Source organism: Tiliqua scincoides, chromosome 3 (genome assembly GCF_035046505.1).
Source record: "Tiliqua scincoides isolate rTilSci1 chromosome 3, rTilSci1.hap2, whole genome shotgun sequence".
Lineage (NCBI taxonomy): Eukaryota > Metazoa > Chordata > Lepidosauria > Squamata > Scincidae > Tiliqua > Tiliqua scincoides.
In genome coordinates this window covers 33,911,852-33,938,567 of record NC_089823.1, presented here as the reverse complement: position 1 = coordinate 33,938,567, position 26,716 = coordinate 33,911,852, and the positions used below count along the sequence as shown (strand labels likewise).

At 43.0% G+C, this 26,716-nt stretch overlaps 1 protein-coding gene across 2 annotated transcripts; it reads left to right on the top strand.

Moving 5' to 3' along the window:
• Positions 1 to 188: 188 nt before the first annotated feature.
• QTRT2 (queuine tRNA-ribosyltransferase accessory subunit 2) lies at positions 189 to 26,160 on the top strand. Of its 2 annotated transcripts, none has more exons than XM_066622331.1 (9): positions 189 to 311; positions 4,554 to 4,767; positions 6,625 to 6,680; positions 9,142 to 9,218; positions 11,277 to 11,486; positions 14,962 to 15,161; positions 20,271 to 20,422; positions 22,782 to 22,899; positions 24,512 to 26,160. In XM_066622331.1, exons 2-9 carry the CDS (start codon positions 4,568 to 4,570, stop codon positions 24,741 to 24,743), a joined length of 1,245 nt encoding a protein of 414 aa, XP_066478428.1. In that variant the 5' UTR covers positions 189 to 311; positions 4,554 to 4,567; the 3' UTR covers positions 24,744 to 26,160. The 2 variants fall into 2 exon arrangements, with proteins under 2 accessions (XP_066478428.1, XP_066478427.1); XM_066622330.1 differs by having other exon boundaries at positions 20,271 to 20,425.
• Positions 26,161 to 26,716: the final 556 nt, after the last annotated feature.

Sequence of the window (26,716 nt, the reverse complement as noted above, 5' to 3'; positions counted from 1 at the left end):
TCGCAAACTACGTCACCCAGGCCGCCTCGCGAGCCCGAGGCCGGCGTACTCCGGAGTCGCCATGGCAACGCCGCCCTGGGGAAACCGTTTCTTCTCGCGATCGTCGCTCCGTGATGACGACGGGCATTCTGATTGGCGAGCCGGCGCGTGGAGGTTGCTGCTGCTCTGAGTGCGCGCGCAGACGTTGGTGGGGCTCACGCGCTGGGCGAGGTGGCGCTGAACTCACTCGCCCCTCCCGAGGTCCCCGTGGCCGCCGGGTCCTGCGCGTCGCAAACCAGCCCGTCTCTGCTGTGCCACACGCGAGGAAGCGGGTGGGTGTGGGCGCTGTACCGCGAAGGAGACAAGAGCTTCCTTACCCGGCGTGTCGTTGAGCTGTGGGACTCCCTGCCACAGGACGCGGGGAGGCGTCTGGCCTGGGTGCCTTTAAAAGGGGGCTGGACAGGGTCCTGGAGGCAAAGTTCATCACAGGTTACAAGTCTGTGGAACTCCTTGCCACAGGAGGTGGGGAAGGCGTCTGTCTTGGATGCCTTTGAGAGGGGGCTGGACAGAGTCCTGGTGGAGGAGGCCATCACGGGTTACAAGTCTGTGGAACTTCTTGCCACTGGTTTGGTCTGTGGAACTCTTTGCCACAGGATGTGGGGATGGCATCTGTCCTGGATGCCTTTAAAAGGGGACTGGACACAGTCCTGGAGGCACAGTTCATCACAGTTTACAAGTCTGTGGAACTCCTTCCTGCTGGATTGGTCTGTGTAACCCCATCAGGGTTATAAGCCCTGATGGGTATGTGCAGCCTCCTGGTTTTGGAAGGAAGCTACCTCAGAATGCCTGATGCAACAGAAGGCACCAGGATGTGAGTCTCTTGTTGTCTTGGGTGCTGCCTTGAGGCACCTGGTGGGCCACTGGGAGATACAGGAAGCTGGACTAGATGGGCCTGTGGCCTGATCCAGCAGGGCTCTTATGAAAGCACTCCCTTGCAACTGGTATTCAGAGGCACACAGCTACTGAACCTGAAGCACATAGCAAGTGGTTCTTACACATTTAGCACCATTTTTTAGAATGAGAATCTGTCAGGTTCTGCAGTGACATCATCAAGCAGGAAAATTTTTAACAATCTTAGGCTGCAATCCTACCCACACTTACCCAGGAGTAAGTTCCATTGAATTTCATTGTTAAAAGAATATACATAGCAGCTTGTTAAAAGTACAGGGCTGTAACATTTCCCCAAATGCAGTCACATACCATGGGAGCATTAAGTCTAATATATTAAAAATAAAATATTGAAATGACCCTGGTGGGTCCCAACACACAGTTTGAGAAACACTGGAGAGTGTAGTGATTAGAGTAGTGATTGATAACTTGTTCTCCATTAATTTGTTCAAACTCCTTTTAAATCCATCCAAACTACAGGTTGAGACTAATTATTGACATGGGTTCCATTCCAAGCACTCACGTGGATGGCAAAAATGCATTATAGCCAATTTAAAAAACAAAGTTTCTTTGCTCCTGTGATTTAAAAACAGCCTTGCTGACCTTTGTGATGTAAGATAAGAGTCATTAAAAAGACAGTCCATCAATCAGTCCTCCTCCAAGAGCTTAGAAAGGAACTTCACTCAGCCCCTCCCTTCACCAATGCAAAGTGATCACTTTTCTTTCACGTGTTCAGGGGGAAGGGAGGGGTCCCCTGGAGAGAGAAGGATTGATGGATTGTCAGCCAGCTGCCCCGCCCCCCTCTCTAAGGAGGCTATTGTTAAAGGACTGTTCAGTTTTTTAAACTGATTTTAAAGGGATGCATTTTTCTCCTCCAGGAATCAGCACATTCCTTCTCATTTGCAGGGGCCATTCATGTTGAGTCAAATCTGTGTATAAAAAATCCATGTATAAATAGGCTGGACCTGTATCACCATATCTTGGGACAACAGATTCAAAAGACTAATTATGTGCTATGTGAAGAAGTATTGAATCTCCTTTTGTCTCTTGCCAGTCAGTTTCATTGGCTGAGCCCTGACTCTCATATTAGAGCAATAAATCTTCTCTGTATCTCTGTATCTTTTCCACATGATTCATAATTTTATAATAATTTATAGTCGTGTTTTCCTTTGATCACCTTTTTTTCCAAGCTAAAAAGCCCCAAGCATTGTAACCTGTGGGCCAGTATTTTATCACCTCCGTGATGGTGCTAAAGTTGCATTATGAAATGAATTTTTTGGGGTATAAATTAACATATGTTCTGGGGACCCATGGAAGATGGTAGCAGCTTCCATAAACAGGAAAAAAGGCATCATTATTTGATTAGCCAGATAAATAACAACTACTCCCTCTTACCATTTTAGACTGAGCTGGTCATGCAAGTAGCCCATGTGTCTACTTGTGTGAGCAGTTACTGCATCTGAATAAGGGCCTAATCCTATCCAACTTACCAGCACCAGTGCAGCAGCAATGCAGCCCCAAGATAACAGAACAAACATTCCCTTACCTTGAGGAGGCCTTTGGTACTGTTTCCCACCACAGGATGCAGTGCACACCCCATTGGCACGGCTGCATGGAGCTGGAAAAGTGGATAGGATTGGACCTTACTCCGTAACATCTATGCTGACACAATATGATCCTATGTAAGTTTACCTAGACATAAATCCAAGTGAATTTAATGTAGACTACTCTCAAGTAAGTGATCATGGGATTGCCAGTTTATACTGCAATTGTATGTGTGCTTATTTTTGAACAAATTTCTTTGAACTCAGGGGCTTGCTTCTGACTAAGCTTGCATGCTGTTAATCTTTTCTCTAATTTCTTAGTGCATATACAGCTGTAAGAGGATCCTAGGCAGTGTTTCTCGAGGTTTGTCCTCCGCTGTACCACTTCGCGTAGTCCTATACATACATACTCAAAGCATACATACACAAAGCATACTCCTATACGTACTGCGGAATAAGAGTAAGAGAAGGAAGTAGTCATGGTCACTTTGGAGGGGAACATAAAACAACAAAACAGGAAAAGAAAGTCTGATTGATTGGTGAGGTGAAGGAGATGCCTGCACAATTTGAGACTCTCATAGCTCAGCAGAAAACCCATTGGCTAATGCATGAGCTGCATCAGTACAGAATTTGTGGAAGAAAATGTAGAGTTGTGTGGTGATTCTGTACTTTCCTGTATGTTAGTTGCAACCTCTTCAACCTCCCCAGACTGAGAGCAAAGTCCAAAGTCCAGCTGAAATGTCTGCGTGACTTCCTCTTTGCCGACGATGCAGCTGTCACTACCCACTCTGCCAAAGATCTCCAGCAGCTCATGGATCGTTTTAGCAAGGCCTGCCAAGATTTTGGACTGACAATCAGCCTGAAGAAAACACAGGTCATGGTTCAAGATGTGGACTCACCTCCCTGCATTACAATCTCTGCGCATGAACTGGAGGTTGTCCATGACTTTGTGTACTTTGGCTCAATGATCTCCGACACTCTTTCTCTCGATACTGAGCTAAACAAACGCATCGGTAAAGCAGCTACCACGTTTTCCAGACTCACAAAGAGAGTCTGGTCCAACAAGAACCTGACGGAACATACCAAGATCCAGGTCTACAGAGCTTGCGTCCTGAGTACACTTCTGTACTGCAGCGAGTCATGGACTCTCCACTCACAACAGGAGAGGAAACTGAACGCTTTCCACATGTGCTGCCTCCGGCGCATTCTCGGCATCACCTGGCAGGACAAAGTTCCTAACAACACAGTCCTGGAACGTGCTGGAATCCCTAGCATGTATGCACTGCTGAAACAGAGACGCCTGCGTTGGCTCGGTCATGTCGTGAGAATGGATGATGGCCGGATCCCAAAGGATCTCCTCTATGGAGAACTCCTGCAAGGAAAGCGCCCTACAGGTAGACCACAGCTGCGATACAAGGACATCTGCAAGAGGGATCTGCAGGCCTTAGGGATGGACCTCAACAAGTGGGAAACCCTGGCCTCTGAGCAGCCTGCTTGGAGGCAGGCTGTGCAGCATGGCCTTTCCCAGTTTGAAGAGACACTTTGCCAGCAGTCTGAGGCTAAGAGGCAAAGAAGGAAGGCCCATAGCCAGGGAAACAGACCAGGGACAGACTGCACTTGCTCCCGGTGTGGAAGGGATTGTCACTCCCAGATTGGCCTTTTCAGCCACACTAGACGCTGTGCCAGAACCACCTTTCAGAGCGCGATACCATAGTCTTTCGAGACTGAAGGTTGCCAATACAATAGTTGCAAAGGACACCTTTCACCTCTTAGGTTTAGCAAGGGGAGAGCAACTGTCCCTCTTCACCTCAGCATAGCTTTTTTTCCAGTGGCTGTTGCTGATGTCTCTTTTGTATTCTTTTTAAGAGTGTAAGCTCTTTAAGGACAGGGAAGTATTTATTGATTTATTTCTGTGTAAAGTGTTTTGTGAATTACTGTGTTGAAAAGTGGTGCAGTATATAAAGACTGGATTTGTCTTGCTTGAGCTCTTGCATTGGTGATCCTGGAGCCCATGCCTCACCATATGCCAACTGTGTCATCAGTGCTGACCATGTGAATTAATTTCTGGCCACTTTCTTTCAGGTGTGTTAATCAAGATGAAGTTGAGCCTCTCCAAAGTACTTGGTGGCTGTCGCCTAGGCACACTAACAAATCTTGGCAGGAAAGGAGTTCAGTCCATGGAGATCCCGGGTTGCCTGCTTTATACAAAAATGGGATCGGCACCGCATCTTACCCATGACACACTACAGATGGTCAAAGGCATTCCTGTTGTTGCACAGGTTTCACTTCCAGCAATGTAAGTGCATTATTACTACATGTGCTCTTTCAAGTAGCAAGCAGAAGGAACTATGAATAGTTAGGCACTTCTGAGCAGCTTTCCAAGTGAAAGTCCTTGCTATCATAACAACAGATCTTGTCTCTGAAAGAAAGCTCTTTTTCTGGTGTATCTAACTATCATTAGTTTCGTTGATTCATTTCCCGTCCTGGAAGCAGCATGCATTACAAATAGATCTTGGCTGCTGGGTTTTGTTTTTGATATTTGCAAAATAAATTGAAATTCAATTTTAGTCAATAAAATGAAATAAAGTTTTTAGGGGGTATATCGCTAAATATTACCAATTTCATTCCATGTCAACCAGTCATTCCTTGGCTTCTTCCATGTACCTTCCATTGGTTTGGGTGGTGCAAGGTCTGCTGGGGTGTGACTCCATAGGTGGCCGCAGGGGCAGCTTCCAACCTGAACCTGAACCGCAAGGCCTTCCTCACACCACCACCATGCCACACAGCTTCCAATGCAGACTGTTAATCACTAGATCTATCTCCTGTTGATGTGAAATATTTGAAACATTTGCATAACATTTGGTTATTTTTCATTTTTACAGATGTAACAGAATCAGATTCTGAGATGTTGGCTTTATGTCTCTGAGTGAAATATCATGACTTCTTGGCTTGTAATGGTCAAACTGATTATATGTCAACTGTAACCACTTACAAGCCATAGCCCTCTAAGAGCCAATTAGTAGCATGCTGTCAGTTCCTTACAGAAGCATAGAGCTCATTTTGACTCATGTTTGATTTACTGTGTGGATGGGATATGACAAACAGTTCCCTTTCTATCAGTTGAGAGCCGCAATAGGCTCAGTTGGTAAGCAACCACTAAGTAGTGAGTGGTGGAATTCACTCTCAGCTAAAACAGCTTTTTGGCACCTGTTAGAATGTTTGGTATTAAAAAACATAAGAAACATAAGAACAGCCCCACTGGATCAGGCCATAGGCCCATCTAGTCCAGCTTCCTGTATCTCACAACGGCCCACCAAATGCCCCAGGGGGCACACCAGATAACAAGAGACCTGCATCCTGGTGCCTTCCCTTGCATCTGGCGTTCTGACATAGCCCATTTCTAAAATCAGGAGGTTGCACATACACATCACGGGTTGTAACCCGTAATGGATTTTTCCTCCAGAAACTTGTCCAATCCCATTTTAAAGGCGTCCAGGCCAGATGCCGTCACCACATCCTGCGGCAAGGAGTTCCACAGACTCCACAGACTGACCACACGCTGAGTAAAGAAATATTTTCTTTCGTCTGTCCTAACCCTCCCAACATTCAATTTTAGTGGATGTCCCCTGGTTCTGGTGTTATGCGAGAGTGTAAAGAGCATCTCTCTATCCACTTTATCCTTCCCATGCATAATTTTGTACGTCTCAATCATTTCCCCCTTCAGGTGTCTTTTTTCTAGGCTGAAGAGGCCCAAACGCCGTAGCCTTTCCTGAAAAGGAAGGTACCCCAGCCCAGTGATCATCTTAGTTGCTCTCTTTTGCACCTTTTCCATTTCCACTATGTCCTTTTTTAGATGTGGTGACCAGAACTGGACACAATACTCCAGGTGTGGCCTTACAATTGATTTGTACAACGGCATTATAATATTAGCTGTTTTGTTCTCAATACCTTTCGTAATGATCCCAAGCATAGAATTGGCCTTCTTTACTGCTGCCGCACATTGGGTCGACACAGACACTCTGTCCACCACCACCCCAAGATATTTCTCCTGATCTGTCACTGATCTGTCATATTGTATGTTTAGTTCATCCAGTCCACCTTTTGCTGAAATTCACTTACTATTGTTTTGTTGTGTTTTCTGTTTTGGATGTAGGGTAGACCTTCAGGAGGTTTTGGAAGACTATAAAGAAGGACTTGGAAAGTTCATAGGTAAAATTACATGCCAGTGTTATGGGGTAGGAGGCTGGGATGTTTAACCTGGTAGTGTTTAGTATGGTATTTGAAAGGGTATATTTGGAATAGGACATAATGTATTATATTAGAAAATAATGATCATGTAAACCACTGGTAATTGCACTACTAGGATACTGTGACTCTAAACCAGTGATTTTCAACCTTTCGCATCTCATGGCACACTGGCAAGGCACTAAAATGGTCAAGGCACACCATCAGTTTTTTCACAATTGACAAGGCACACTTTGCTGTCGATGGGAGGCTCACATCCCACCATGGCCCTATTAATAAATGCCCCTCTCCCAAATTCCCACAGCACACCTGGGGACCATTCGCTTTACAACAGTGTGCCACGGCACAGTGGTTGAAAATGGCTGTTCTAAACACTTGGAATTAAGAGTCTGTGCAAGGAGCCCTACAGTGATTATATTTCATTGCATGGAGGATCCCAGCTCCTGGCAATATATTTGCGTAAAGAGGCCATTACATACAAGACCAGACAACATTGTGCATCATTGCAGAGTAAACCCAGTTCTCAGCAGTTCATGCAGAATCTGATTAATTCTGCATATGGTGGCCACCAGATATAGTCAAGCTGCCAAGTGGGGAAAGCTTTAAAGTAGTCCCTGTGCACCCCAGCCTCCTTCAGAATCATGACACAACTTGAAATCAATGGATGAATTTGGTAGTATTGGGATACATAATTGAATACGATTCATCTGGAAACTTTTGAGTAGTGGTGCCTCGCAAGACGAAATTAATTCGTTCCGCAAGTCGTTTCGTATTGCAAAAATTTCGTCTTGCGAAGCACGGTTTCCCATAGGAATGCATTGAAATTTAATTAATGTGTTCCTATGGGCAAAAAAAGTCAGAACAAAGACAAATTTGGTTTACAAGGTGTTTATTAAGTGCTCTTTAAGGGCATACATACTGTACAGAGGATTTCAAAAATTTCAAGCACAAAACTTCAACTTTTTAATTTTAAAAATTCATCTTGCGAAGCACAACCATAGAAAAATTCATCTTGCGGCACCGGCACCGTGTGACCTTGAAGCAGCTGACAAGCTGAAGCCGAGCTATTCCATCTGCTCTGAGCGTGGGAGGATGGAGGCCAGAATGTGAAGCCAGATCGGAATGAAACACCTGAATGTAGTGGTTCTTGAAAGAAAGAACCTTCTTTCAAATTGTAAAAATCCCTATTCAATAAGAGATTTAAATAAAAGCCTGTCTATGTAAACTGCCTTGAATAAAGTCTTGAATAAAGACCAAGAAAGGCGGTATATAAATACCTGTTATTATTGTTATTATTATTATTTCTTGCGAAGTACGGCCATAGAAAAATTCGTCTTGCGAGTCACCAGAAAAATCGCAAAAACGCTTTCGTCTTGCGAGTTTTTCGGTGTGCGAGGCATTCGTCTTGCGAGGCACCGCTGTACTCTGTTTCTGCTATAGTCAGTCAGCTACAAGGATAAAGATTGTGCTCTGTTTTTAACAAAATCTAAAAATTTTTAATGATTTTTGAAGTGATTCAAAAATACCAAGTAGATGCGTGCAGCCTTTCTGCTTCTCTCCATCCTGTTTTCAGCGCATCTTTAACTTGATGGAAAGTTGCTTGGGAGGCAGCCTACCAGTGGAGGAAGAAGAACAGACAATTTGTTTTTATAGACAGTTGCCCTAGAAACAGAGCTGCAGAACCTGGAAGAGTTTTTAAGCTATTTTCAGCCACTGTGCTCTGAACTCACATGGCACACCTGCAGACCCCTCACAGCACACCAGTATACTGTGGCACACTGGTTGAAAACTGCTGATTTAGACTAACAGCCAGAACTAGGTTATTTATATACAAAAGCCTTACTGACTTAACAGTTAAATTGGGGAAGTTAACTAGGCTCCTATGAGAAGCCCTGCCAGGAAATCTATGTCTTAAAAACTTACAGTGAACACTGCTCATAACTTTAGAAAGGAAGAGTTTAAAAGCATTAGATCTGTTGAAACCAAGCTACCGTTAGAGATGCAGCTCTAACATTCAATCCCTTCTTGCTGAAGCTCTCAGTCTTTTGACACTTGTTATCTTTAGAAATTTTGGTCTGAGGTAGTTTCATCAGTAAGGCTAAACTGTCACACATCAGGTGCCCCAAGAGAATTTGTGCAGGAGACGAGAGACTCAGCTGTCATTTTGTCATTGCTGTGTTAGCAGTAGTAGCGTTAATCAAACCGAAACCCATAGGACATGGGTTTAGACTTTGAAAGCTAGCCTTCTTGGCTTTTGTTTCTGTCTTCCAAAAGGAGTACAGAACTGATCAGCAGAATTTTATAGTAGCTGGGGAAATGAATTAGCTCTTAACATTTACTCAGAAAGGATAATTTGTGTACAGAAAGTTACTGGTGCAGCCTTTATCATATGTGTATGATTTCTGTATTTTTATTGTGTACTCAGGTATGCCAGACTCAGTTCTGTACTGTTCCCTCTATGACCCAGTTGTCTCCTCCCCACCCGGCTACAACAACAACAAGGTAGAGTTGGCATGATGAAAATGTTCTGACATCTCAGCTGTTAAATATAGACAAGTGCAGTAAAACTCTTCCACTACCAACTATACTCCCCCCCCCCCCCGTGACTGTAGGGGTATAGTGATGGGAGCAAGAGTTTGGGACGAAAAGAGTAAACAACCGAAGCAGAGGGTGGTAACTCAGAAAGTTCAATGTCTAATTTTTCCCCCTCATTGTGTCATAGCATTTAAAGTTTATGTACGACACAAACCATAGTTGTATATAGCATTATCTGCATGTCTGTAATATTCTGATTTGATAAAGATGACACTTATACAGAAAGGAAACTTATTTTTGGCTGGAACAGGGTCTGTGGAAAATTAGTAAGTGTGATACTGTAGCTGCTGGAGTAATTGCCCAAGAGAACAGAGGCTGGTTCATCCTTTTAACAGATGTATCAAAGCCTACATTAAATGAATGTCTGTATCAATTTGAAAATTAAGAATCAGCAAAAGCAGTACAGTCCTGTTCAGTGCAACTGTCTGTGTTCACTGCATTTAATTATCTGCAGATGGTCCTGAGTGTAGTATGTCCCTCAGCCATGACAACCTTAATAACTCATTTTTTTAGACATATTTGTGAAACTAGTGAGAATTGGTGCTTGAATAATAGTTCGTATTAACACAGACGTTGTCACAGAACAATAACTGTAATTTAGCATTTTCGGCTGCAATTCTAAATGTGCTTACTAGAAAGTAAATTTCTTTGGACACATTGGGACTTACTCCTGAGTAATCGTGCACAGATTGCACTGTTGTTTTTGTAATAATAAAATGCAGAGAGAAGAAGGAGGCAAACGTGGTCATGGAAGATTAAATCAGATTGATAAATCTCACCCATACTGCATGTGTTCCCTGTAGTTATCATTATTGGTGCAACCTTCACAGTGTTTCCTCCTATAATGTTGTAATCACAATATCACAATGCCACAATTCCTATGCTTATGTTAGAGATGGGATCTTACACCAGATAGAGTAAGGATCATTGCTCATGTTAACGCACAACTACTCTGATAATAAATAATATAAATGCAGATAATTTAGATGTAATTTTCAATTTAACTATTGGTATAAGTCTTGGGAAAAGTATCTAAATGTGTAATTCACCATCCCAAAAGACAGAATCCCTGAAATCACTCTATTGCAGAGAAAACTTCAGTCTATCACTATTATTTCTGTACTTACAAATTTGAAGGACAAATAAAAAATGAGTTCCCAGCTCTTCCATAGACTTCTGGCTGTCTTAGGGCAGGTTAAGATTTGTCCTTCCTATCTTGGTTCTTATGGCAGCTTTATGTTGGTTTTCTTTAGTCTTCTTTATGGTCAGTTCAGAGCAGATCTCAGAGGCTCAATAACAGATGTGCAGACATTACTTTAGGATTCTCAGCTGAATTTATGAGCTCTCTCACTCCTAAAGATTGTGTTGGAGATTATGTAAGCTAATACAACATCCCTGTCCATGGTTTCTCAATGGTCATGGCTGTCTTTCACATGCAAGTCAAAAGGTTATGCAATTATTGTGCGCTGCATCTTCATATGTGAATTGATTGTACAGCTTGTGGCTAGACTTAGCAAGAGACTGCTAAGGGCAGAATTACATGTTACAGAGGATTTGGATTTGCCACTAAATCCAGCAGCTAAATGCCACATTTTCTGTCGTCCCTTTCTGGCATTCCAGTTCAACGGTTCATACAAACTTGATTGCACTACGGTACCTGTTTCCCTGGCCCTGCTCCATATCATTGGCTGCAGCTGGCATGGGTGGCCAGTTTGCATCACAATGAGGTCAGGAAATGGAATAAGCTGTGCTAGAGGAGACACCTATAGGATGTGATCAGAATTCTACTCAGAGCTGCTGTTTTCACTGGCAACTTGTGTTCTTTGTAGTTCTGCTCTGGATTTTCAAGCTTGGGATGTTGTAAGTGAATGAGACTGTGTTGTTCCATTAGCAGGGTTTTTATCATCCATTGAGTATTTCCAAATATATCTATTTAAACTTATTGTGTTTCCTTGTCTCTAACAGACAGTTTCCATCTGGGGTTGTGGAGGGCGAGTAGAAATAACACCTTCAAAGTTCATGGCCATTCAGCGGGCTCTCCAGCCAGATTGGTTCCAGTGTCTCGCAGATGGAGACACTATTGCTGAAGAAGTCTCCAAGAAGAGGGCCAAGAAGTCTGTGGACCGATCACTATCCTTTTTGGACGAGTGCTTACAAATGCAAGAGAAAATTCCAGTAAGGGCTAAATTATTTGATGCATTATCACAGCAATTGCTTTTTCTCTGTATTTTGCTGAGCTTTGCAAGGCTCTCAGAATATGGGTAACAGAATGCTGGGAGTGCACAACAGATTGGCATGACAGCTTGGCAAGTTTGAAGTCCTGTATTTATCTAAAGAATAGAATAGACATACCTGTTTATGTATCAGTATCAGCAAAACAGTGACTACATGCTTCCACCTTAACAATAAATTAGCTAATGTAGCACTGAAGGTCTATCTAAATAACCTACTTCCTTACACTCCCCATCCAAAATATCTTGGAGTAACTTTGGACCGGACTCTCTCTTATAAGTCACACCTCAAGAACACGGCTGAAAAAATCAATACCAGGGACAGCATACTCCAGAAATTAACAGGAACAAGATGAGGAGCTTTAGCCACTACTCCCAGAACATCAGCATTAGGATTGATCTACTCCATAGCAGAATACTGCACTCCAGTGTGGCTTAACAGCTGTCATACTAACAAGATTGATGCCAGATTAAATGAAACCATGAGGATCATAAGCGGCTGTATAAGACCCACTCCTGTCTGTTGGCTCCCTGCTTTGAGCCACATAGCACCACCAGCCCTGCAGAGACAAGAGGCTTTAGTGAAAGAATATAGAAAAATCACTAACAACCCACTTTTACCAGTGCATGCCAATCTTCCTCATCTATCAATTGGTAGGCTTAAATTCAGAAAGCCTTCTCTGGCACTCGCACGACATCTGCACAATAATTTCCACATCAATGCCCAATGGAAAGTTAAATGGGCAGTCCAACGCCCAGAAACAGGTAGATATATAGATAATCCTACACTTAAGGTGCCAGGTTTAGACTTACCTCGCCAGCACTGGAAAACTTTGAACAGGATCCTTACCTTACATGGTGTTTGCCAGGACTCAATGTTTAAATGGGAGCTAGTATATACCCCAAAGTGTGATTGCAGGTTTTCCTGCCAAGCTATATACCACATTGTGTCTGGCTGCAAACTGAGGTCGTATACTGGTCCATGGTTCAACTTTTTCAATGAAGGCAACTCTGTCCTTGAATGGCGATAAACTGGACATTAATATTTGATCTAGTTCAATTGTTATATAAGTCCATGTATTATATGCCATACGCGAAATAAATAAATAAACCTGTTTATGGTGCCCTTGCATCCTCTCCCACATTCTTCACTCTTTACTTGCATTTGTTAGGACTAAAAGTAAGACTTAATCTCCTTCTGTTATATTAGTGCAGTTTTATACTCCACAGTACAGATTATTTTAAGTCTCAATATTCTGGTGCTCTGCATTGCAACCAAAAGCCAGTTTGTTAAGAGAAACTTACTATTTCCACCAAAAATAAGTACATCATTTATGCTAATTGGTGCCACATTGTACATTCTCACATGGAAACGCAGGGCCTAATTTTCCAGGACTGGTGCAGCTGTACCCATGGGGCATGTGCTGCATCCTGCAGTGGGGGGAGAGTCAGAGTCTTCTTCAAGGTATGGGATCATTTGTTCCCTTACCTTGTGGCTATAGTGTGGCTGCACTGGTGCTGGAAAGTTGGACAGGTTTGGGCCCTAATTTCTGTGTCAGAAACTGTGTACAGGTGGAGCCTCGTTATTCGCGAGGGTTCCATTTCTGGAACCCACGCGAATACTAAATTTCGTGTGGAACCAAGTCATGTGAAATTTGGGCTCCACCCAGCTCCAAACACAACTGGAGCCTTCCTCTGGTCGTGTCTGGAGCTGTTCTGAGGCCTGTGGAGGCTCCACACCTCCATGGGCCTCGGAAAGGCCTCTGAAAGCGTCAGAGGCCAGTTCACCAGAGGTGACTAGAGCTGTGCTCCAGTTGCCTCCAGAGACGCTTCTGAGGCCTGTGGAGGTTGCGCGTAGCCTCCACAGGCCTTGGAAAGGCCTCCAGAGGTCCTAGAGAGGCACTTCTGGTTTTTGTCCAAAAAGCGGAAGTGCCTCCCTAGGATCTCCGGAGGCCTTTCCAAGGCCTGCGCAGGCCGCGTGCAGCCTCCACGGGCCTCAGAAAGGCCCCTGAAAGCCTCCAGAGGCTCTTATGAGTACCATGGAGGCTGTGCGCAGCCTCTACAGGTCTCCGTATGGCCTCTGGAGGTCCCAGAGAGGCACTTCTGGTTTTCGGCCAAAAACCAGAAGTGCCTCTCTATGACCTCCGGTGGCCATTGTGAGGACCGTGGAGGCTGCATGCAGCCTCCACGGGCCTCAGAAGCACCTCCGGAGGGCTCAGGTGGGGCCAGGTCTGGCTCCACGCAGGTCTTAGGGACCTGCATTGAGTCAGATTCGTGGTTAAAAATATTGCAAATAAAGAGGCTGTACCTGTATAGTGACCGCTAACCGTACATGAAAATAATGTTCTGAAATTAGCATGTAAAGTCAAAAACATGTACAGTCAAAACTACTTAATAAATTATTCTTAAATAATAATATACAATAAATAATAAAAATAAATAAAATAATAATAATTATTAAATAAATATAATATATAAAATGATAATAATAAATTATATAATAATAAAAATAAAAAATAGTGCCCCTTTAAAAACTAAAATCATAGTATGAGAGACACTTGGCTAACAGACTGAGGCAAAGAGGCAAAGAAGGAAGGCCCATAGCCAGGGAAACTGACCAGGGACAGACTGCACTTGCTCCCAGTGTGGAAGGGATTGTCACTCCCAAATTGGCCTTTTCAGCCACACTACACGCTGTTCCAGAACCACCATTCAGAGCGCAATACCATAGTCTTTCGAGACTGAAGGTTGCCAACTGCTAGTACGAGAGACACACTTGAGACTAAAGGAACAGCAACTTCATTCTCCCATTTCAAACTTGCTCCAAGACTTGGAATGGAATGGTGGACTGAACTGCATGCACTATTTAAACTTTTTTCTCTCTTATTTTCATTACTTTTTTTTGACCAAGTTCACATAAGTGCACATAAGATATGAACCAACTGCATTCCTTTTGGGTATTTAAAATGTTTATATCGCTGCCTTTTCAAAATTGAGGCAGCTTACAAGAAGTACCACAACAGTAAAAATATAGGAAAATAAAAATCCCAGTGCAATACATACACTCTACTCCAGCCATAATTGGAGCCATGGAGAATACCTACTCTTATATCTGGAGCTATCAATTAACTAATAAGAATTGTGTATCATGTAGGCTCACGGGCTCAGAGCTCCTTGCAGCAACTGATGGTTTGTTGATTCATGTGAGCCTGACTATTATGTATATACGTACATTGTGTATATTGAAACTCTTGTCTAAGAATCACACCCTATTCATGTGGTGGTGGTTGTTGTTGTTGTTGTTGTACTGGTCACAAATATGGTGCAACAACCCTCGCAAGGAAGATATTTTAAATCATTCATCTGCGCCAGGGTACAGTGGAGCTAAAGAGCCTATTTATCTCTTTCTCCCAAACCAGGAATTGCAAGAGAGCATGATGATTGGGGTTATCGAAGGTGGGGACGTGTTGGAGGAGAGGCTGAGGTCAGCTAAAGAGACTGCCAAGCGACCTGTGGCTGGCTTCCTGCTGGATGGCTTTCAGGGAGATGCCATGGCCAAGGAGACAAAGTTGGAGCTCTTGTCCTCAGTTTCAGCAGTGCTGCCAGAAGATAAACCAAGGTCAGAGATAAGTATAATTTTTATCAGAACCATTTGTGGACCATTTCTATATAAATTTCCAGAACACACTTGCCCTTTCACATGTCAGGGAACATAGTATTATTTGGTGCTGAAAATCAAATGTTGATCACTTACACTAAAACTTTCTGCATCATTAGAAAAAGGCTTGGCTAGTTCCCTGCCTTTCAACTTCATAGTCTCTTCACAACTGAACCCAAACTCAGTTTTACTCTTCACAAACCTGCCTGTTTTCTAGGGAGAAAGCTTATGGCCAACTACACATCACAATAAATGCATCCTACATGCTTAACATTTGTTTGCTAAATAACAGCTGCCAGGATTCTTGAGCCATATCTGGACCATGGCATAGGGCAGTGCACCGTAGCTTCCACTGGGATCACAATCCATGAGTCCTTCTCCCCCCCCCCCCCCCCCCCGCTGACAGCTAATTCATCTAAGAGGGAAAAACCCATTAGCATCTGCAGATTTCCTTTTAGGCAAACAGCCATTGGAACCAATGTGGAAGGATTAAAATTCTCCATGCTGTGCCCTGAACTTGATCAGCCCCTTCCCCCAAATGACTTTTCTTTTGTAAAGAAACATTAAGCACATCAGGACCAATGATGCGTTTACTGTAATATATAGTTTGACTCATTGAGTTCTTAACTGTGTCTCAAAACAGCCACTGAATTTGTTTTAGTGATTTCTGTGAAGGCAACAAGACTTAAATCTACAACAGGATACAGATTGTGTGGGCATCCTTTCCAGTGTGGTGTGGTGAAAGAAATAGTATTAGTATATTAGTACTAATTAACACTAGTTAGCAGTAGTGTGCACATAATTGATTAAATAGCACTGTCTCAACACATTTTCAAAACTAAGTATCTTGATAACATATTCTTATGATAACCTGTTCATATGTTATCATATGATAACATATTCATACAGGCCTATTCTTGCTATCAGGCCTGTATGATAACTTGTTGGTTGTACTGATAGAAATTAGCATATTTCCAAACTGGACATTTTGGGTATAGGTAGGCTCAGGACTTTGCAGATTGACATACCTTTCTAAAAGGCCAATCCTAACTTGCACTGGAACAGCTATTGCTTGCATTCTATCCAGCATGAGGTAGGTGCTAGCTGGAGGACAACTCAGAGGAAGGGGATATTTTTTCCCTTACGCTGTGCAGTGTGCCAGCCAGTCCTATGGGGCTACTTGGATCTTTGCCAATTTTTCTTTTCAATTAGCAATTTTGCTAGTGCAAATCCAAGCAGCTCCTGTAAGGCTGATCAGGTCAGGAATGGGGGTTAGGATTCAGCCTGCACTTCTGTGGCCAATCCCACGCCCCCTCTTGGGCACAATCCTCCTCCTGGCCCATCCTCCCCTGCCAAAAAAGCCCCCTCCTGCCTCCATTCTGCACTCCTGCCACCTCTCCCACCCCCTACGCTGGCCTGCCTCAGCTGGCATGAATTTACTCCATCCAGGCGTGGATCCAGCTTATAAAACTTTCTCTAAAGGAGCCATGAATATGTTTTGTGGGAAGTTTGTGACACTCTTAGGCCAGCTCAGGGGGCCTGCGCATGCACAACGAGCACTGTGGACTGTGCTCTAAGTATCTAGTGTCACCCAAATAATGATGCTCCTGTTCAGTGTCTCCTGGTAGGAGGTTTGGTAGGACAGACCTCTTCACAGTGCAAATGAACAGCTTCTATGTTTCCAGTAATTTCATGTCCAACTTCCTAAATATGTAAAAGAAGAGAGAATTGTTTTGCATTTGCTTGTAATTTAGAGATCAAACTTTGTTGCATTTGGGAATTGTGTTGCTTTGACTTCAAATAACTCCTCTTTTTCAGCAGAGTGCTTCTAATGTTGTTATCTCTGCAGTCTGTAGAATAAGATCACTCGAAGGGCTTATTGAGATAATAAAAATGCAGAAATCTCTCTTGGCAGTTTTTGAATAAACTTCCTCTTTCCCCCAAGAGAAGTGTGTTTGCAGTACTGGAAAGCAGGCAGAGCATATCTTTCAAAGAAAATAAAAAGTTGGAAAGGTCTAGGGAATTGCAGGGAAAGGGGTAGCCTTGCAGGTATATTTTTTGTTTTATTTTTTTATTTTTAAGGACTACATGAATACCCCTGCAATTTAGTGGTATAGAGGAGAAAAACAAAGTCTCTAAAGGAGTGGCAAAAATGTGAAAGTCACAAAATAGTAGAGGTGTATGTTTGTCCACATGCAAGCATATGTGAATAGAGTTACATCGCTCATTACCACTGATGTCACAAGTATCTAATATATCCATTTTCAACCACTGTGCCGTGGTTTATTTATTTATTAGTCGGGCCAATGGGGGATGGTGTGCCAAGGCAGCTGTTAAAAAAGTTGCCGTGACCATTTTAGTGTCTTGTCAGTGTGCTGTGAGATGAAAAAGGTTGAAAATCACTGATCTAATAGGACCTTATGTACAGCATTCCATGTTGCAGTGCCCCCATTACCTGGAGCATTCAAGCAGCTAGGTTGGCTTAGGGATGCCGTAACTCCAGATAGGCAGTGCGGAGGATCGTGAGGTTTTCTGCCCCATTTAACTACCCTCTTAGCTCTTCATTCACGCAGTGTGCTTAGAGCGGGGGGGGGGGGTGTCAAACTCATTTCATTCAGCAGGCCAAAGTTAGTATCCATTGTGCCTGCTGAGGGCTGAAAGTGACGTCATTAAGCAGGAACTGACATCATTAAGCAGGCGATGACCAGAAACAAGCACTTAGTTCTCACATAGAAACTATCTTTTCCATCTCACATAACACCAGAACCAGGGGATATCCACGAAAGTTGAGTGTTGGGAGAGTTAGGACAGACAGAAGAAAATATTTCTTTACCCAGCGTGTAATTAGTTTGTGGAACTCCTTGCCACAGGATGTAGTGATGGCATCTTACCTGGATGCCTTTAAGAGCGGATTGGACAAATTTCTGGAGGAAAAGTTCATCATGGGTTACAAGTCATAGTAAGTAGGTATGTGTAAGCTCTTGGTTTTAGAGGCAAACTGCCTCTGATTGCCAGATGCAGGGGAGGGCACCAAGACACAGGTTGTGTCTGTTGTCTTGTGTGCTCCCTCGGGCATTTGGTGGGCCACTGTGAGATACAGAAAGCTGGACTAGATGGGCCCTTGGCCTGATCCAGCGGGGCTCTTCTTATGTTCTTATGTAAATGGCTAAGGAGAAAACATGCACATCTCAAGCATACTTTTAAGATATGGGAGAGTCCAATTATTTCTGCTGCCCTTTCAGCAGCACCACTCTGCCATGCACTGTTCCCTCTAATTTCCCCCCCCCCCCCACCCTGTGGAGCAGTGCATAACCACTGTTATCTTAAAATGGGCAGTGACCAGTCTGGCTTAACTATAATGATCATGCCACCCACATCCTCCAGTCCTCCCTCGACCAGCATTCACCCTCTAATGCTGCCTCCCTCAGTCACCACACCCTGGCCCAGAGTTACTTAGAAGCATCTTCTATCCTTAGCATCTTTCCTTAGAAGCATCTTTTCTGTCAGTGCTCTGTATTCACATCTGGCTACCAAGCATCACTTCTATCTGCAATCTGCACACAGTAGGCATTCCCTTCAGTAGGCATCAATTGCATGAGCACCCCAAAACCTGCAGGTCAACTGCGTCAGCCTCCTCTTCACAAGCTGCACTTCTTCCTCCCTTAAGAACATAAGAAGAGCCCTCCTGGATCAGGCCCAGGGTCCATCTAGTCCAGTTTCCTGTATCTCATAGCAGCCCACCAGATGCCTCAGGGAGCACACAAGATACTTGCATTGTGCTGCCACTCCCCTGCATCTGACATCCTATTGACCCTCTCAGCTCCCTAGCAAAGACACTAGACTGCACTTGGGTTTAACTTGGGCAACTTTATTAAACACAAGTGACCAATTCTTAAAGCATGAAATCTACTGAACCCACCTTCCCTCCTTCGTCTCCCTTCTCCCTGTAGCACTTGGCTTAGAATGGAAATGGCTAGTGGCAACAATAGTAATGGAGGGAAGAAAAATGTGCCTGTCAAATTTTGACAGACAGCAGCTTGTTTTTAGCAAAGAGTAACCTTGATTGCTGCTACAAGAATTGCAGTTAAGGAGCTGCAGTTGTTAATTGCTTGTGTAATTGCTTTGTGAACTGAATAGCATTTTCATATCTTGGAAACTTTAAAATATAACTCATTCTCTGAGTTTTCTAGGGCCAGAGTTTAATTATGATCAGAAAAATTATTTTGGACAAATGACAACTTGTTACTACTTCAATGTGTATTTTCTCATCATCTGCTAAATTTGTTGACCTAGATTAGCTTCTACAATTGTCAGCACAATCATTATTCCTGCGGGAAAGCAGAACTGCTGTTTTTTCACCTCCCCAACCTTTGACAAAACTGACAGCTGAATTTGGAGCCTACCATTACTATTGCTGATAATAACATAAGAAGCATGGGTGAATCCAGCTGCATTTTCAAGTCTCAAGGGGATGTTTTAGTGCTGGCTTTTGGGGAAAATGCTGTTGAAAACAATTACTTTGGGTGAAATGAACTCTATGATATGGAGGGCATGAAGAAGAAATATGCAAGAAGCCAATGCCAGTTTTTTTTTATTTTTAATGACAGGTCCCCAAAGGATAGGAAGTAGGTGTGCTTTCATGCATCCTCCACTCTGAGAGGTGTCATTGTCTCCCATCTCTGTTTTTTATGCCTATTTGCTAAATAGCAAGGAAGTCAAGCATAAGGCAGTGAAATGAAGGCAACCTGAACATTTCTGATTTCTCAGAGGGTCTTGTAGTCGTGCTAACAATCCACTGCCTTAACTATTAAGATATGTTAGGGAGGTCAAGTTCCAAGTCCATTCACGTGTTTAGGATTGGCTATAATTATGTGTATACAATTTTGTATAATTGTAATAAAAGAATTACACACACACGTAATTTTATATTCAATTTAATTTTGTGATATTTTAATTGTAAGTATATTAAATTTTAAGGTACTTCTGGCAAGTCATGTTATATATCTCAAGAAAGACAGAGAAAGAGAATAACTAGATTGAAACTGTGTTTTATCTTCATATTTCCTACAGACTCATCCATGGTATTGGCAGGCCTGATTTGGTGCTGGAGTGCGTTGAAAGAGGGGTGGATGTTTTTGAGAGTTGTTTCCCTTATCAGGTGACAGAGCGAGGCTGTGCCTTGTCATTCAGCTACAATTATCATCTGGATCCTGAAACAGCAGGTAGTCGTGTGTCTTCACGATCTGTAGTCACAAATGGGATCTGCACATGTGTAAAACTTGCTTTAGAAAATTCTGTGCTTTAGGGCCCAATCCTATCCAACTTTCCGGTGCTGATGCAGTTGTGCTAATGGGGTGTGCACGGCAACCTGTTGTGGGTGGGCAGTCACAAGGGCTTCTTTGTTCCCTTACCCCAGGGTTGCATTGTGGCTGTACTGGCATTGGAAAATTGGATAGGATTTGGCCCTTAGCCAGGAAACTAGTGCTTATCTCTTCTTTCCTGAAAGGTGAGGTCCCACCTCTACACGTACCATAAGGACAGGGTGAGTGCTTGCCCATTCAGTTCTCTTGTAGATGCTGCAATAGCTGAAGAGAAAAATGTCACCACAGTGAACTTGCTGTGGCTTTAGTCAGGTTCATTTAACTTTTCATCCTATATTTTGGGTACAATGGTTTTTCTCAGTTCTTGTTTTGTTGGGCATTTCTTCTGGATAATAATTAACAATGCTCAGCTTTTGTGTAGCACTTTTTGAGTATGCAAAATATTTCACATACATTATCTATGTTAAGGTAATTCTTCTCTTTTCCCCCATTTAGTTGGTAGCCAAGCCAGTTCCTGAACTATACTTTTCCTTGTCAGCTTCACCTTACTGAGTTCCTCCCTAAAAAACTACATGCATTAATGCAAGTCACTCATAACAGTCTTGTTTTTTTATTGCAAAGATGAAGTTTTTCAGACAGACAAGGAACTTTCTCTTCATCAAAAGATTTTCAACAAGGCTGAGTGACTGTCACTCACATACAGGGCAAGTGCGAAGATTAAGGCAACAGTAAGGCAGCTGATGGTTTTCTTAATGGCTTCATCTTAGTGTTCTTCATGCCTGGGTAATTCAAACCAGACAAGTATATCTTTTATCACATTTTTCAGAAGTCTTCCTTACAATGTGACAAGTGATATAGATTTTAAGGTGCAAAGGGGGAGGACTCTTCTCTTTTGTCCTCTTTCATAAGACAAGCTGCAGAATCTCTCTCCATCCTTTCCAGTAATGTATGCTGGAACTAGCAAATAAGTTTTTTCCCCAGAAAACTCCAGTCTAGCTGCAAGATTTCCAGAGAATGGAGGGAGTTCTCCACTCCACCCCCATGATTTTGTGAAGATTTCAGCCTGCTGAAACATAAATCTGTCTTCTATAACATAACTGTTCTCTGACAGCTTAAACTTTCTGATTTAAATCCTTTCAGCAGTCTGACATCCTGTCAGTGCAAACATGGAGTGTGGCTTAGATACAGATTTCTTGTAAATTGTCATAATAAAAATAAGTCTGCCAATTAGGCAGCTGTTTCAGTCTACTAAGTGCAGTTTAGGCAGTAAGGAATTTCATAGTGTATTTTGGGAAAACAAAGAAGACAGTAAAGTAACAAAAGCACAGCTATCTGACGCTAACAAGATTAGTTTACTTTCCTTCCATCTGTCTTATTACTTCTTGAATCGCCTCACTTTACTTGGCCACACTGTAAAGTAAAACCTCCAGTTAACAGAGTTCAGTGGACATTGAAAAGAATAGACAATTTCTGATATCCATAAAAGTTCATTAAGCCATTTCTGCCCAATGTTGCATATATGCAATAGGGACAAAATGTGTACGCCTGTGGGCTGGGCAAAAACGGGTTAACCATCCCTTACAGAGCAAGAAAGCTTTGTAAGGTAGTTAAATGTTGGAAAGGCAGGATCACCTACTTTCCAGGTTTCCCTCAGCATTGCCACTGCTTCTCAAGCAGGGCACTCTAGGAACAGAGATGTTTCCATTCCTGAGGCTGTTCTAGGAATAGAGTGTTCCAGTGAGTTCCTGAAGAATTTTCCGTTCCTACAGCAGGCTTGGGAATGAAGAAATTATTTCTAGAGTACCCTGCTCAAGGGCAGGATGGAGACTGGCAGTGCCAGGACTGAGGGAGTTCTGGTAGGTAGGTAATCCTGCATCTGACCTCCTTCCTGTGCTTACCTACACTAGAGAGCTCTATTGTTGCTACTGCTCCTTTCTCCACCAGAACACTCTCCATTTTTGAGTGCCCTGCTGGAGAGCAGAACAAAGTGGTAGCACCAACGGAACTTTCTAAGATAGGGGTTTAACAGGCGAATGGTGGCAAGGGGTGTCTGGATTTAACAGACTTCTGACGTAACTGACACGTTTTTCCCTAATTAGTCCAATAAATCAAGCATTCACTGTGCAGTGTGTATCATTTGAAAAGTCAGAAAGAGTTTATATCACTAATAAGAATCTCCTTGAAGTCCTTGATATCAGGTTAGGGCCCAGTTTTCTATTTTCATTTTGCCTTATTAATGAAATACTTTACTTTATTACAGTTCTAATAGAGAATGGTAAACTAGCTGCAGAAAAAAAAGAGGACCAAAAAACAAAAAGTGAAACATGTGAGGGAGCTCAAGACATGAGTTCATTTGAAATCTGTTTGAAAGACAAAAGGTATGTTGATTTGGGAGTTTGCTTTGAAAGTTTAGCTTCTGTTAAATAATACTTCAAGTTGTTTTGCTGCCTGTTTAAAACAGAGACCCAGGTCAAACATAGCATTAACAGCCAATCCTATCTTCAACTGGCAAATAGCATGCAGCAATGCCGGCACTGGCTCCGCTGTATGCTGCGGGCTTTCCAGGGACCCTGACATGATGGAAAAGTAATATCTGCTTACCTACTGTGGCATACCATGGTCCCCAGAAGTTCTGCTTAGATCTGCACAGTTGTTTGGCTGAAACAAGTCCATGTGGACCCAAAGGGGCATGGCAAGGCGGCTTAGGATATTGGTGGTATCATTGCCTTCCTCTAACATGCTCTCCGATAGTCCCTCTCCCCATCCCAATCCTCCCCCTCCCTGCACATGTTCAACCCCGCTGCAGCTTACCTCCTCCAATGGTAGCTGGGTGCTCCAGTGGCACGTGTGTGGAGTCATCAGCCATTTGCACTGGGGACCACATTTCACACATCTGCATGTACCAATAAAGAACATCTTTTGCTGACAGAAGACTAGTTCTGTCTGTCAGGTCTATGTTCTGGATAAGGCAGAAACACAGCCAACAAGGTGGTTCAGGAACAGGTGCAGATTGCTGGAGTCAGCAGGATCAGCAAACACCTGTGACTGCCTCACCCTGGGTGTGGCTTAGCCTATACTGATTGGCCACTCCAACTACTTAATGTTTGGTCTGTTGAGCTTCCAGTGCAGCAGTAGGAGACTACTGAACTGCTGCCAGTAACTTGGGAGGCTGGATGTGAGTATATACATGTTGTTACTGACCATGGAATGAACTTTGACTGTGTATCTTGGAAAACTGATTTGGATTTGATGTTTATGGACTGACTGCTCATCGTGCTGACTAGGACTGTTTACTGATTACTCTACCTGTGATAACCCTTGCTCTGAAATATAACCACTGCATTCAAAGAACTCTGCTGGTGTATGCTGTTTTGTGTGCCTGCTCATCCAAGGTTCCATACAACTCTTTACCAGACAAAGGGTTGCAACTCTAACACTGTCAGCGGAAGGCATCCATAGGATTGGGCTGAAAATCATAGTTTTTTGCACCTGAGAATAAGCTACCTCTTGTACGCAAGGAAAAGATTTTAAGTTTCCACTTTCACTTTAGAACCACAGTCCGCTGTTATGCCCATATTTAGTTGTAACGAAGACAAAGTATATGTAAATTTCATAATCACATGTTCTTTCCTTAGTTTATCCCTACCTCCCCCTACTCAGTTGTCATCCTTGTGTTGATTTTTAGATTTTAAGGCCCCTGGAAGTGGGGACACATCTTGTGGCTTGTGCCTGCTTGTGCTCATAGCAACATGTATGAATCAGTCTACAGAGTCCTCTCACTGGCATTAGAACAATGGTTTAGTGCTTTTAGCCTATAAGCCCATCTTTAGTTTTAATAAAACATGCCAGTCATAATGCTGTGGACATCTGTTTCTTAGCAGTTAGGATGATTTATAGTAGGGCTATGACCTGCTGCTTCCTTGTGCCTAATGTGTAGATTTAGAGGGTTGCATTATATCTTTAGCCTTAATATGTTCTCTCCTTTCTTAGATACCAAGGTGACTTTGGCCCTTTAGTGAATGGCTGCTCATGCTACTGCTGTCAGAATCATAGTCGTGCCTACATTCACCACCTCCTCATGACCAATGAGTTGCTGGCTGGAGTCTTGCTTATGATGCATAACTTTCAGCACTACTTCAGTTTCTTTTGTTCTGTTCGAGATGCTTTGAAGGAAGGCAAACTGAATCAGCTAAAGGAGACCATCACCAGGCAGGCCCTCTGAGACTAAAAATGCACAAAGAGTCTTGGGTGAAAAAGAACCCATCAACAGGAAATTGCATATATTGCCAGTCATTACTTTCATGCCTCTGATCCCTGCAAATGTAGGAGAAATCAACCAGTCCAGTAAAGGAGCTAGGAAAGATAAGAGCTGAAGACAGTTTAAAGATATCCAGCACTAGGCAATCATCTTTATCTACATAAACTGCATCAGTAATCCTCAGGAACCGATTTTGGACTGCAACTTCATTATGGCTGGCATCACTCAGTATAGGATTTTATGTAAATTGGAAGAGGTTGATGAATATGAAAAGAAGATTGTCTCTGTATAACAGGCTCTGCTTTACTTTGACTTCCTGCTCATTGAAAACTAAGCTACCATTTTGCAAATGGGATCAATCCTTGTAGCAGTCCACACTCCTGGCAGCCTGAGAATCTTGACTCTTCATTGTAGCTTGCCTGTCCCTGCAGAACATCAGTGGCTAATCTTAGGCTGCAATCCTAAACCCACTTTCCTGGGAAGAAGTCCCATTGCACACAGTGGGACTTACTTCTGAATATACGTGCATAGGATTGTGCTCTTAGTTCATAGTTTTAATAGTCATCAATAACTGGGACATTTTAGCATCAGGGTTTTTTAAAATATATTGCGCTATTCTTACTTGTGAGTGTTTGAGCAGATTGACTCCATAGTACTTCCTGCTTTTTGCTATGCCACAGAAACATGGGCCGATAAGACTATAGTCACTGCCATGCGAACCACCCATCGGGCACTTGAAAGATGTCTCCTTGGGACGAACCGCTGAAAGCAATGGCAACATGGTCTCAGAAGTCAAGGCCTCCGGCAAGAATCCAACATCCACAACCCGCTCAAGTACATGGCTTCTGCAAAGCACAGATGGGCCAGACATGTCATCCACCCAACAGATGACCTGTGGAGCACCAGAATCACGCACTGGATCCCATACCATGTCAAAAGAACCCAAAGCCAACCAGCTACTCGCTGGTCAGATACCTTTTCCAGGTCATTTAAACAGGGACTGCTGCACTGGACAACAGTCGCACTAGACCAAAAAACATGGAGTGAGTATGGGCCACAGTGGAAAGATTGCCAATGAGGATGGACCATCAATGTATTACGCTCTTTTTCTCCTGTATCTTTCCCTCTTTTCTAGGTGTATGAATGGTTAAAAGCATGGCTTTGGTAAATGTGGTTGCACAAATGTCCATGTGTGGCAGGACTGTGACAATAATGGAGAACTCTGTTTTTATCTTCTGAATCTTATTCAGCTCAATCATGTTATTTTTACAGGATTTTTTGGCACAAATGAAATCTTTGTTTATTGCATTTCATAGGATATTTCCATATGGCACTTGTACATTTGTATTTCATGGATTATATAAAATTAAAAAATAAACGAGGCCCTTGTGCATAGACCCTTTGTGCTTCATCCCTGCTGCAGTGCATAAAGAGCTGCGTGTTCAAACCTACCAAACACATGGTTTGTGTACTTAGACTTGCAAAAACCAGCCACCTATTTCAAAGTATGGGAGGGGGGACTGAATCCAAAGCACAGCTTCCTGCCAAACAGGTAATTGGCATTGGCACTGCCATTGCTCACTGTAGTAGTCATTTGCTAGAGATGTGATATTTTCCAATGACATAAGCCACCTTTGGGAGCCTCTTCGGGGATGGAAAGGTGGTGTATAAATAACCAAATAGATAAATATGGACCTGATACAGCGTGGATCACTTCTCTCACCAGTCTGAACTCCGTGCAGCAGCTTCATTCAAAAGACCTGATTCAACAAGATTAAAAAAAGATGTCTGCAAGGAAAGATCCTGCATATTGATTTGGGCAGTGGGGAAGGGACTATTTAATATCTTGCCAGTAACAGTAGCTTATAAAGAGTTTTAATAATAAAAAACTTTTTAGTTTTGACATTATTGGGGGGAGGGGGTGGTTTCAAAGAGAT

Excerpts from the sequence above, each read along its gene's own strand:
- QTRT2 (XM_066622330.1), top strand. The coding sequence starts at position 4,568 with ATGAAGTTGAGCCTCTCCAAAGTACTTGGTGGCTGTCGCCTAGGCACA. Across the intron at positions 9,219-11,276 it reads CCGGCTACAACAACAACAAG|ACAGTTTCCATCTGGGGTTG; the intron begins GTAGAGTTGGCA and ends TGTCTCTAACAG. Across the intron at positions 22,900-24,511 it reads ATCTGTTTGAAAGACAAAAG|ATACCAAGGTGACTTTGGCC; the intron begins GTATGTTGATTT and ends CTCCTTTCTTAG.